The sequence below is a fragment of the Acanthisitta chloris genome, unplaced genomic scaffold (genome assembly GCF_000695815.1).
Source record: "Acanthisitta chloris isolate BGI_N310 unplaced genomic scaffold, ASM69581v1 scaffold9625, whole genome shotgun sequence".
Taxonomy (NCBI): domain Eukaryota; kingdom Metazoa; phylum Chordata; class Aves; order Passeriformes; family Acanthisittidae; genus Acanthisitta; species Acanthisitta chloris.
Genome location: NW_008675339.1, coordinates 343 through 12,237, shown reverse-complemented (window position 1 = coordinate 12,237; position 11,895 = coordinate 343). Strand labels below are relative to the sequence as shown.

Here is an 11,895-nt window from a genome sequence, read left to right as displayed (position 1 = left end):
CGCCCCATGGCACCTTCTGTCCCTGCCCCCCACCTTGCCTGGAGGGTCCACCCCAGCTCCAAGACTCACCACGAGGTTCCCAATGACCATGACCATCATGAAGACGATGAGGCACATGGTCTGACCTGCCACCTCCATGCAGTCCCACATGGTCTCGATCCACTCCCCGCAGAGGATGCGGAAGACGATGAGGAAGGAGTGGAAGAAGTCATTCATGTGCCAACGGGGCAGTGTGCAGTCCACTGAGATCTTGCACACACACTCAATGTAGCTCTTCCCAAAGAGCTGCATCCCCACCACGGCGAAGATGAAGACGATGATGGCCAACACCAGCGTGAGGTTCCCCAGGGCACCCACCGAGTTGCCAATGATCTTGATGAGCATGTTGAGGGTGGGCCAGGACTTGGCAAGCTTGAAAACCCTCAGCTGTGAGGAGCAAGGAGAGAAGGTGTTGGTTTGATTGGGGTGGTGGTTGCCACAAGGAGTCAGCAAGGCTGTGATGCTTCGGTTAGACCTTCACGTGGCTGTTTAGTCAAGGCAGGAGGGCTCAAACACCCAATGCTCTGCAAAGAGCACAGACTTCAACTGTCCTAAATACCCAGCTTGACCCTCAGTGTTGTCTGTAACAGGGACAAGTTGGTGACCACTATAAAGGAGGCTAAACAAGCCATCCAGCCCTGGCAGCAGTCACACCCACAACCCCAGGCACACCACATCCCACGGCACGTACCAAGCGGAAGGAACGGAGCACGGACAGCCCTTGCACATTGGCCAGGCCCAGCTCCACCAGGCTCAGGGTGACAATGATGCTGTCAAAGATGTTCCAGCCCTGCTGGAAATATTCATAGGGATCCATAGCGATGAGCTTCAGGACCATCTCTGCTGTGAAGATCCCTGTGAAGACCTGTGGGAAGCAACACTCTTGTCACTTTGCTTGTAAGCCAGTATGGAGCCTTGGGGTGGGATGGGCAGCACCTCTCTTTTTTTTTGGGTATTCCCAAAGCATTTCACTGCATTAGGTCCAGTCCCAGTTGGGAACAAGCTCCCTGGCTGCTGCCCAGTGTGGCTGGTGAAGCCAGACTGGGAGCACTGGTGAGTGATTACATCTGGAGGGACACAAAGGTGTGTGTTGGCAGGTGGAAGTTTCATTGGCAAAGGGACAGTGGTGACTCACAGATCCTCAGCAGGTGTCCCTGCTCCTCCCCAAGCCCTGGAACAGCTGATCCAGCTTTTACACTACTCCTTTCCAGGGACTACAACAGCTCTCTGCATTCTCATGTTACTTGGGAACAGGCTCAGCAATGTGACAATTAGCATCCTTGATGCAATTCCATGGCATGGCACTGCAGAGTGACAGATCTGCCCTGGATGTGGGTGATGTTGGGACACGTGGGGCTGTGCCTGCACTGAGAAGAGGCTGCAGGGAAGTTGCTGCACCTCTGTCCAGGGGATGGTCCCCACATGTCCCTTGCCATGCTAACCCACAGACATCTCCTGCTCTGCTCCTGCCAGCTGATCCCTTCTCTTGCCCCTTACCATCCTTGGTGAGACAGACAGCAGCACTGCACCTTCCATCTCAGGCACATGCAGGTGATGTGGGGGGAAACCACGACTCAGTGGGAGCTGCTTCTCCTGCTCCCATCCCTACCTGGCCCTTCCCCAGTGGCTGCTCTGGCTCTGACCAGGAGGACAAGGTGCCTTTAGGTGCTTACCAGGTTCCCCACGCTCAGCACGTTCTCAAACTCCTCTGTCATGGGGTAATGCTCCATGGCCATGAAGAGTGTGTTGAGCACGATGCAGATGGTGATGCCCAAGTCCACGAAGGGATCCATCACCACCAGATTGACAAACTCCTTCAGCTTCACCCACGGGGGGCAGCAATTCCAGACCAGGAATGTGTGGGCAAATTTATACCACCAGGGTGGACACTTCTGGTGAGCTTCCTCCAGCTCTGAGGGCAGGAAAGAAAGATGACATCAGTGAAGGCTTATCCTGACCTCCCCTGGCTGGGCAAGTGCTAACCCACTAGAAGTGACCACTGCTGAGGTCCTGAACCAGCCCTGGACCATCTGTAGGTCTAACATGGGGGCTAAAAGGAGGAGGGACCGTGGTGCTGCAGAGCTCACCCTTCAGCCAGAGAGGATGGAAATGCAGATTGGACCCATAATCAGGGAACTGTGGGTCCAATACTACTCTCAGCCCCTGGGCAGGATTTGAGGTGTCCCTGCCATGCTGAGACTGCAGGGACACCCAGGGGAACTGCTCTGGGGTGGTCAGAGGGCTTGGTGTCCATTCTCAGGGAGGACAGAGCCTGTTGTTGCTGAGTCTGTGGTACTTTTTGCTGAAGTTGAGACAGCAGCTCATGGGAAGCTTCTCAACAGCTCCCACTTGGCTCTGGAGATGGCTGCAGTCAATTGCAACCCCATTAACTTGTGTGAGATATTAGATTATTGCCTCCAGATATCATCCACGGAGCCCCCAGGGCCAGAGGCTTCCCTGGCATGGGCTGAAGTTTTGGGACAGGTCCTATCACCAGCACACAGGAGCTGATTGATGCTCACAGCCCTCACCCAGGGTGGGGACATACCTTCCACAGCGTTGGAGATGACACTGACAGCACTCCCCACCCTCTTCTGCAGCCCTGGCCCGTCTTGATTGCCTACAGTGAGGTAGTTGGAGTCCTGTTTCTCTGGCTCATAGGTTGGGTTGAACTGGAAGGAAAGAGGGATGGATGTCGTTATTTAATGTGCTGAAAGGCAGAAAAAGGGGCATGGTCTGGAGAGGTGCAAGGTGGGAACCCCAGGAGGCTGCAGAAAGGCTTGTAGGACCCAAGCCACAACGAGCTGGGCACAAGGTTGTCCCTCCAGGGGGTTTGGTGGGGTGAGGACCCTCAGGGATGGCAGAGACAGAGCCAAACACTTACATCAACCACCGTGTCCGGGCACTGCAGGGTGATCTTGGGGATCACTTGCCCATTGCAGTCCTTTGCCTTGTCCTGGTCACTGGTGAGGTCTGAGTCGTTCTGCTTCTCTCCCAGGCTGCTGGGCAGGGAATCACTGCTGGACTGACGTTCCTGCAACTGCACAACCCGTGGCCACATCACCCCCATGGCCACAGCCAGCCAGAGGGTCCCACCATGGCCCATGGGCACCAGGCTACAATTCCTTGGGAGTGTCCTTGGCCAGGTTGGATGGGGCTTGGAGCAACCTGGGCTGGTGGGAGGTGTCCCTGCCCACCCAAACCATCCTGGGATCCTGCACCACTCTGCAGGAGCTCAGTAGCAGTTACAAACCTTTCCCTTTCCCTCAGCCCCATCGTGCAACCAGCAGCAGCCAGATAAGAGCAAAACACTTCCTCAGAGGATGTTGTGGCTCAGCACAGATAAGCAGTGAGATACAGAGGCTCTGATGAGAGTCAGACATTGTTTTGTGTCTCTCTCTACACACAGGGAAGCTGATGGTTTGCCCAGACTAACAGATTGGCAGATTTGTCTCTTGCAGATGTTGTTGACCTGGATCAAATTGATGTTTAGAGAAGGAAAATGTCTGGGCATCATCCCTGATGATGATCTGCCTGAGCAGGGTCCGTGCCAGGCTCCCTGTGATGTGCTGCAGGGACATTCATTGCTACTTCTGGTGCCTTTCCCTCAGTTCCTCCTTTCAAACACCTCTGTGCTGCCTCCCAGTGCTCCCTGGGCTGGCTTTTGGATGTGGGAATTCAATCTTTACAGGCTCTTTGATCCTCACCCAAGACAGAGTCTCAGCTTTTTCATTCAGCTGTGACCCCCCAAATAGTTCCTCCACTATTAGCTTTGTTTCTTATGGACCAAACAGAGCTTATCCTTGGATTTTACGTAAGTAGAGGCAACATCACACTTGTTGCTGCCTCCCCTGCCCCTGCCCTCCACACTTCCCACCAACCATCCTTTCTTGCTCCTCTTGATGCTTCTTCAGCTGCTCCATGAGCTGCTGAAATTCCTCCTCCTTCTGCTGCTCCTCCAGCATTGTGGCATCGTTCTGTTCAGCATAAGCCATGGCCACCACTGCGAGGATGAGGTTGATGAGGTAGAAGGAACCAAGAAATATCACCACCACGAAGAAGATCATGTATGTTTTCCCTGCTGCTCGCAGTGTCTGTGGGAAGAGGAGGCAGAGCTGTCATGATATCCCTTGGGGATGCTTCCAGGGAAAGGTCCTTGGCTGAGACACCCTTCTGTTTGTGGTGGTGGGACAATATTTTGCTCTCATCTTCCCCAAGGGCTGGTCATTGCCCAGTGGACCTTCCTGCACTTCATGGCACTGAGTTAGGACTTATGGGACAGCCAGAAGTCCTGGCACACTCCCCTGGTTCCCAAGGGCCGTGAGGATGTTTGGCCATGGGACTGGTGTTTCCCCAGGGACTTGCTGTGTTGTGGGGGGTCCTGTCCCTCAGCTTCTCAGGTCTCACCCTCAGGCCAAGACTGGTCATTGCCCAGTGGACCTTCCTGCACTTCATGGCACTGAGTTAGGACTTATGGGACAGCCAGAAGTCCTGGCACACTCCCCTGGTTCCCAAGGGCCGTGAGGATGTTTGGCCATGGGACTGGTGTTTCCCCAGGGACTTGCTGTGTTGTGGGGGGTCCTGTCCCTCAGCTTCTCAGGTCTCACCCTCAGGCCAAGACTGGTTCCCTCTCCGCTCAGGTCTCACCCTCAGGCCAAGACTAGTTCCCTCTCCTAGCTCTGGAGCTGGGCATAATCCTTTCCAGAGGGGATGGGTACCCTGAGCACTGTTGGCTGAACTGTGGGCCCAGGCTCAGATGGGATTTTGTGGTGTCTCCCTGGAGGATGACTCAGTGAAGGGGACAATGTTGTGGCTTCTCCCCCTTACCCTCTCCCTCTGCTCAATCTAGGGATGTTCTAGATCCCTGATTTCCCTGACAGAGCTGACACCCCTGCAGCACCCCTGGGCTTTGCCCTGGGAATACACTGCACTCTCAGGTTGGGGAGCTTGACAGGACCATGTGCCATTTCTGCTGCTCCTGGTTAGATCCATCAGCCACAGGATAAGGACCCACAGTTTTCCAGACAAGTGACTTTCCACTTGTCCTAGCCCAGGGGCAGCACGGAAACAAGAGGAGCATTTGCCCCAGGATAGAAAGGTGGTGCCTACCAGCTGGAAGAGGTTCTCCCAGTAGTCCTGTGTCATGAGACGGAAGAGAGCCAGGAAGGCCCAGCTGAAGGTGTCGTAGCTGGTGTAGCCATAGTTGGGGTTCCTCCCTGCCTTCATGCACTCATAGCCCTCGGGACACTTCCTGCCAAAGGAGCCATGGGGCAGCTGCTGTGAGCCCCCAGCACTGCCCCTCTGACCCCCACAGCCAAGGGCTCCATCCCTGGAGATGCATCGGAGGATCCTCCCACCCAGGCTGATGCAGTTGGGATATCTGGACTGATGCCACCTTCACTCAAGCTGATACAGTCAGGATGTTCAGACTGATGCCTCCTCAAGCTGATACACTTGTGATGCTCCAACAGATACTCCCCCCAAGCTCATATCATTGGGATACTGCTCACCTGCAGAGCCACATTTCCAGCCCCAATCCTGCCCCATCCCAAGCATCAGTGGTCCCACGGATTGGTTGGCTCCTTGTCCCTTCCCAGGGATTGGGGGGACCTCAGCTGCCAGCACGAGCTGCACTCACCCAGCATCACTGCTGTTCCCACAGAGCAGAGCATCCAGAGCTCCCTCCAGGAAGTAGAAATTGGCTTTGGAGTTGGGGAAAGAGCAAGACATAAAAACACGTGAACAAATAGACACAAATGTTGATTCTTGGTAGCATCTTGCTGCCAGGGAAATTCCTTGAATCCCAGGGAAATTCACTGACTCCGTGCTGGGCACTGGGTTATCTCCTCTCTGCTGACTCTGCTGTTTGGGTTGGCACTAGCTCAGAGCTCCTGGCACTGTTTCACTGACCCCATGGATGACTCCCAAGCCCATGAAGAGCTCTGGAGTTGGCCAGTCAGGTCTCCTGGGAAAGTGGGTTAACATGAGGCCAAAGGACATGGGATGGCCTGTTTTGTTAGGAAAAGCAGGGCATTTCCAGGGAACACTGAGCATGGGGAAAAGCCTGGGAAAACTGCTCCTGGCACATGGCTGTTGTCACCTTTCTCCTGCTGCTCCCACCCCAACCAGCCCCTCCCTGGGGGGAAGCCCCAGGGGTCCTTAAAGTTCCTCCTCCTGTGGACCCACAACCACAGAAACTGCCAAGCAGTGCCACCACAAATCACCTGCCCCAAGGGACACAGAGGAGCTCCTGGAGACACCCACCAGCCATGGCAGAAGGAGCTGCATGAGCATTTATTTACCTTCATCGTTAATGTAGGCCTCGAAATCAAAGGTGATGTTGCTGGTGAAGTTGCTGGTGAAGTTGCTGGTGAAGTTGCTGGTGAAGTCATCCATGAAGTTGTCGAAGAAGGTTGTGTTGGCCAAGGTGTCGTTGTCCAGCCCCAAGTCCCCCGGGAAGGTGTCGTTGAGCGGGGGCCACCGCACGCACTTCTGCCGGAGGTTGCCCATGAAGAGCTGGAGACCAACCAGGGCGAAGACGCTCAGGCAGAAGACCGTGAGGATCATGACATCTGAGAGCTTCTTCACTGACTGGATCAGAGCCCCAACGATGGTCTTCAGCCCTGGGGGAGGTGTCACTGCTGAGCCAATTGCTCAGTGGCTAATTGTGGGGAATGGTGTTCCCAGAAGGTGCTGCTGGATCTGGTGGGGACATGTGGCATCACCAAGTTCTCCCCATGAGGTCAATCCCCCAGCTCTGTGCCCCACGTTGCATCCCAGATGCTCCTTTGTCCCCACACTGCTGGGCAGCATTGATCCTCCCCCAAACCCACCCTTGGACCAGAGCTGGCCAAGCCTCTGGTCCAAACCTTTCTGCTCTGGTGGGAGGTGTTCAATCTCACACTTCTTCAAGGGACCTGAGTGAGCATTTCTGGGTGTTCGCACCAGGTGGTACCACAGATGGTGTTGGAATGCTATCAGATTTGGGGAACAGCCATCAGAGGGAGTTGGTAAGGTGCACCTCACACCACAGGTGAGATGTTTGGGGTGATGCTAAGCACTGACCACATTAAATATGTCAAGCCCAGCACCAGAGCAGCTGTGGTGGGGTCAAAACTGAGTCCATGGCTCCAAGAATCAAGTGATTGCCATGAACACAAACCTCCTCTCCAAGGAGCTCTAAAAGCACATCTGGCTCATCAGGACCTTTCCCTGCCACACACTGCAGTGATCACAGTCGATTTGAAGATGTGATATCAGCAGGACCTGACCCAGAAGCTGAATGATGTGGGAAATGCTAAGTATCGAATACCTTATTTCCTCTGTCAAAAGAACAAGGAATTGCTGAGAACAATGGGAATACCTGAGCTCAAGGAAGATATGGAGGGAGAGCCCTTCCTTAAGTCCCACCTGGTATCACAGTGATGGTTTTCAAGGCACGGAGGACACGGAAGGTCCTGAGAGCTGAGATGTTCCCCAGGTCCACGAACTCAGTGATGTAGCTGCAGGACAGGAGAGGAAAGAGCTTCAGGGCCTCTTCCAGGTGCTCAGGCAACTCTGATTCTCAGCCCCCAAAACAGGAGAACTCCTGTCCTCCCCAGTCCCACCAAACTCACGCCATGGAGATGACCATGAAGTCCAACCAGTTCCACGGGTCGCGCAGGAATGTGAAGTCGTCGATGCAGAAACCTCTCGACAGTATCTTGATGAGGGACTCAAAGGTGTAAATCCCAGTGAAGGCATATCTGAAATGGGAGTGGGCACTCAGGGAATGCTCTCTCAGGTCCAAGGGCCAGCTCAGGACGAGGTGGGACCATCCTGAGGAGCTGAGTTTGGGGGTTCATAGTCATGGACTGGTGAGATCTTGAGGTGCTTCAGCACTGGGGGAGATTTTCACCTCACCTCGAGTTTGGGGGTTCATAGTCATGGACTGATGAGATCTTGAGGTGCTTCCGCACTGAGGGAGATTTTCACCTCACCTTGTAAGACACATCAGGACACCCTGAGGTACTCATCCTTTTGGTGACTATTTTGCAGCACCTCTGATCCCTGCTGATGTCCCACCACCACCAGGCTCTCTGTAAAACCCTGCTGAGACCTGACTGTGCAGAACCACAGCAGAAAATGCTTCATCTTCTCCTCTCACCTGGGGTGGGTTGTCCGTGTTCCTTGGACAGGTGGATCAGCTCACCCTCTCCAGACTGTCACTGCTGACCCAACTCAACCCAACCTGCTCTGCAGTGGTCTCCTCTCATGGGAAACCCACCAGATTTTGGGCAGCTCTAAAACAATCCCACCCTGCCTGTGGGCATTGTGGGGCATGTGGACATCCCTTGAGAGATCAAGAGGACCAGAAGCATCTCCCAATGACACCTCTCCTCCTCAGAAGTGCCTGGATCTCAACCCCTCTCTCAGCCTTGGTCCTGTCTCTCCAAGGATGGCCAAGCTGGGATGGCCCCCATGGCTGGGGGAGGTTGCAGGGACTTACTCCACGTTCTTGGACCATGCTGGGGGGTTGCTCATTGTCATAAACACACAGTTGGTTAAAATGGTGATCATGATGAACATACTGAATAATTTAAAACCTGGTCAAGGAGAAATGCTGTGGTTGTTCCTAGACCTCTCCTTCCCATGGTTATGAAGTCAAGAGCCCCTGCTGCTCTTGTCCTGGCTCCCACTTTGGTCCCTCACCCTGTCCTGCTCCTCCTGCAGCTCTCCCAGCTCAGTTCTGTGCCCACACTTACTCCACCACCACAGGACACATCTTTTCCACTTCTCTGACCCCTCTGCTACAAACACCCCCTCTTATTTCCTCCTTCCTGGCCACCAACCTCTGCTGCCACCAAGGTAGCCAAAGCCTCCAAGCACCCACTCCTTGGACTAAAGCACTGGTTGACTGGGCAGTGGGTCCTGGCCATGGTGGAGCCAACCCAAGCTGTTTCCTCACCACACCACCACGACACCCTCCCCTCAGCCCTCTCCCAGGCCTCTCTGCACTCTGAGCACCAGGGTTTGACCTGGCAGTGGAGCAGCACCACAGAGAGCAAGGATATGAATGGATGAGGACTTTGATGGCTCCTCTGCGGATGGGGTGGAATGGCCCCAGCATGTAGAGGGCGGGGGTCGCTGGGGAGCGGAAAATGGACTTCCCTTTGTTGAGGACTATGAATGTCTGTGGAAAAAGGAGAGGAGGGACATGGGTTAGCCAAAAAAAAAAAAAACCCAAGCCAAGTGCTGCCATTAAAGGAGAGACCTCTATGCATGTGTGGACCTCCAAAGACTTGGGGCTTTGCTAAGGAACAAGATGCTCTGCTTTGGAGGAGAAGCAACCACAGCCTGGGCCTGTGGATCACCAAGATGGGCTCAGATGAGCCAGGGCATGGTGAAAAACAGAGGAGATCCCTGTTTGGGCCATACATCTAATTCCAACTCCCCCCATGGGCTAAGCTCTGCCCCTCACCTTCTTATCCTTGTAGAACGGATCCAAGTCCTCCAGGGGTGTCCCGACCAGCTCCAGTGGTGGGTCACCATAGATGAGGGGCAGGTTCTTGCCAGCTTCCAGGTCACTGCTGGGCTTGACCTCCTCTTCCTCGGGCAACTCCATTTGCTGCCTCTTTATCTTGAGAGCCTCAGCCTCGGCGATGCGCTGCTCGATGGCAGCCAGCGAGGCCGGGGTGAAGGGGCGGAGGTGGTCGGGGCCCGGGATGTAGGGCAGGTTGGCCATCCTCTCATTCTGCTGCTGGGCCCTCCGTGCCCTGCCTGCTGGGGACACGGGTCAGGTGCCACCTAGAACCTCTCGGGGTGCTCATGTGCCGGTGGTGGCAGGATCTCAGTGGGTTTTCACAAATGGGTTACGGCAGAAGTATTGAGCTTGTGTGAGTCATGAGATTTTAGGGGTTGGGATGGAGCTTAGAGACCACCCAGCCCCAACCCCTGCCCTGAGCAGGGACACCTCCCACCAGAGCAGGTTGCTCAAGGCTTCATCCAACCTAGCAGTGAGCCAAGGGCTGTGCCAGCACTGGAGGGATTTACAGAGTGGAGAAGGATGTGATGCACAGTCCCATGTGTCACAACCTGCAGCAGCAGCACCTTCCTGGGGCTCTCCTCTGCCATGGGTGCTCTGCACCTGCCAAACAAGGTGCTGCTCCCTGCAAAGACTCAGCTGAACCCTTGGCATCTCTGCCTTCCTTCAGGGAGCCAAATCCTTAGTGCTTAACATGCTGTGGGGGCACCAACCTCCCCTGGGACATAAGTCACTGCCCCCCCAGCAGTATGAGCCCTGCTGAGGTGCCTCTGTTGCTGCCACCAGCATCGTAGTGGGATCATATCATACAATTCCCTGATGGTTGCTGTCCTGGAGTCCCTGGGACTGTGTCACTCCATGCCCGTGTACCCACGGCCCAGCCAAGGGGACCTGCTGTGCTGAGGGAGGAGGTGGCACACACAGCTTGGGAGCTGTGAAGTCCTCAGATACTCTCCCCAACCACAGATGGAAATAGGAGGTTGCAACATCCTGCAGCAACGTGCTAACCCTCTCCTGCCTGGACCCTTCTGCACTCACCAGAAAACAGCAAATGCTATTTAAATATTAGCACAGTCAAGGCAGAACTTTATACTCTTTAACCAGTTCCTGTAAATATGCTCTTTCCTCCCCAAACCAAATCAGGTATTTTCCTGGCAAAGATTAGAGGAAGCAGCTCCAGTGCCCATGGCATCAATCCACCCAGGGTCTCATGCAGGGTATAATGGGACTGACTGGGGTGTCCATAAAAAATCCTGGTTCCAAAAACCAAAGTTTTATGGAATTGTTGCCCCCTGCTGATATCCACAGCTCAATCCTTCACCTGCCACATTCCCAGGCTGATCCCTGAGAGCTCCATCCGCAGCAGTGTGGGCAGGGGAGGAAATGCTTGTGCTCATCTGCAAACTTCACTCTGCAACTCAGCACTGGGGAATGAGGGAGCAGCGAGGGATGGGAGATCCAGGGGGGCTGATTGCCTCTGGATAGCCCCAAATGGCACTTGGGGTGCAAAGCAGTCATACAGGGAGTGATGAGAGCTGGCACAGCTCCCTGTCCCTCTCCAGGCACACAGGGGGATACAGCACCAACAAATGAGCTAACCCCACACTGGCACTGCCTGATCCTCTGCCCATGGGGGGATCCAAGCCCTGATCTCCACGCTGGGCTCACTCTGGCACCTCACACCATGTGTACCCTCAGTCCCTGTGTGTGAACAGCCTCCCCCTCCGTCCACCCCATCATCACCACTGCAGCACAGAGAGGGTCCCACCTCCTCCTCCTCCTGCCGTGGGGTCCCTCCCTGCTCCCCCAGGGCTGTGCAGGGACAGGTGCCTTGCCGAAAGGAGACACTGCGAAGCACCCTCAGACCTTTCCTGCAACCTTGGCTTGGCCAAGCTGAGGTTTATATTTAGATCTCCAGGAGGAGAAGCCAGGAGAAAGGCGACTTGCGACTTTTCAGCCCTGCCTGTAGCTCCCTTCTTCTGTCTGAGAAGGTGGCTCAGAAATCAGTTGCCTGTCATGCCCCTGACGTCCCCTCTCATCCTGGCACAGGTCTGTGGCCACCAAGGGCCTGTTGGCTGCTGGCACCATGTGCCCGTGTGCTGTCTGCACCTTTGTAGGGACTTTCTCCCCTGTCCTGGGCTGTTTTCCATGCGGGGGGGGGGGGTCTGGTGGGTGCCTCCAGCTCTAAACACCACCCCAGTGACTGCAGGGATTGTCCTGCTTCCATCCACCTCCACCACTCGGGCTGTGAAGACCTAAGCATTGCTTATACCACTCCAGACACAGCAACAGTGCCAAACCTGGGACCATCCGAGCCCCCAGAGACCCTGACA

At 55.0% G+C, this 11,895-nt stretch overlaps 1 protein-coding gene across 1 annotated transcript in view; it reads right to left on the bottom strand.

Annotated features, from left to right (window-relative positions):
* SCN4A (sodium channel, voltage-gated, type IV, alpha subunit) overlaps positions 1–9,763 on the bottom strand; it is a 22,160-nt gene extending 12,397 nt beyond the window's left edge. The window contains exons 1-14 of the mRNA XM_009075705.1: positions 9,500–9,763; positions 9,093–9,211; positions 8,528–8,617; positions 7,656–7,784; positions 7,450–7,541; positions 6,342–6,662; positions 5,678–5,741; positions 5,149–5,290; positions 3,921–4,133; positions 2,924–3,079; positions 2,588–2,711; positions 1,713–1,951; positions 731–904; positions 70–426 (exon numbers count right to left, since the gene is read on the bottom strand). Coding sequence (XP_009073953.1) covers positions 70–426; positions 731–904; positions 1,713–1,951; positions 2,588–2,711; positions 2,924–3,079; positions 3,921–4,133; positions 5,149–5,290; positions 5,678–5,741; positions 6,342–6,662; positions 7,450–7,541; positions 7,656–7,784; positions 8,528–8,617; positions 9,093–9,211; positions 9,500–9,763 — 2,484 coding nt within the window. The remainder of the gene's footprint in view (positions 1–69; positions 427–730; positions 905–1,712; positions 1,952–2,587; positions 2,712–2,923; positions 3,080–3,920; positions 4,134–5,148; positions 5,291–5,677; positions 5,742–6,341; positions 6,663–7,449; positions 7,542–7,655; positions 7,785–8,527; positions 8,618–9,092; positions 9,212–9,499) is intronic.
* Positions 9,764–11,895: the final 2,132 nt, after the last annotated feature.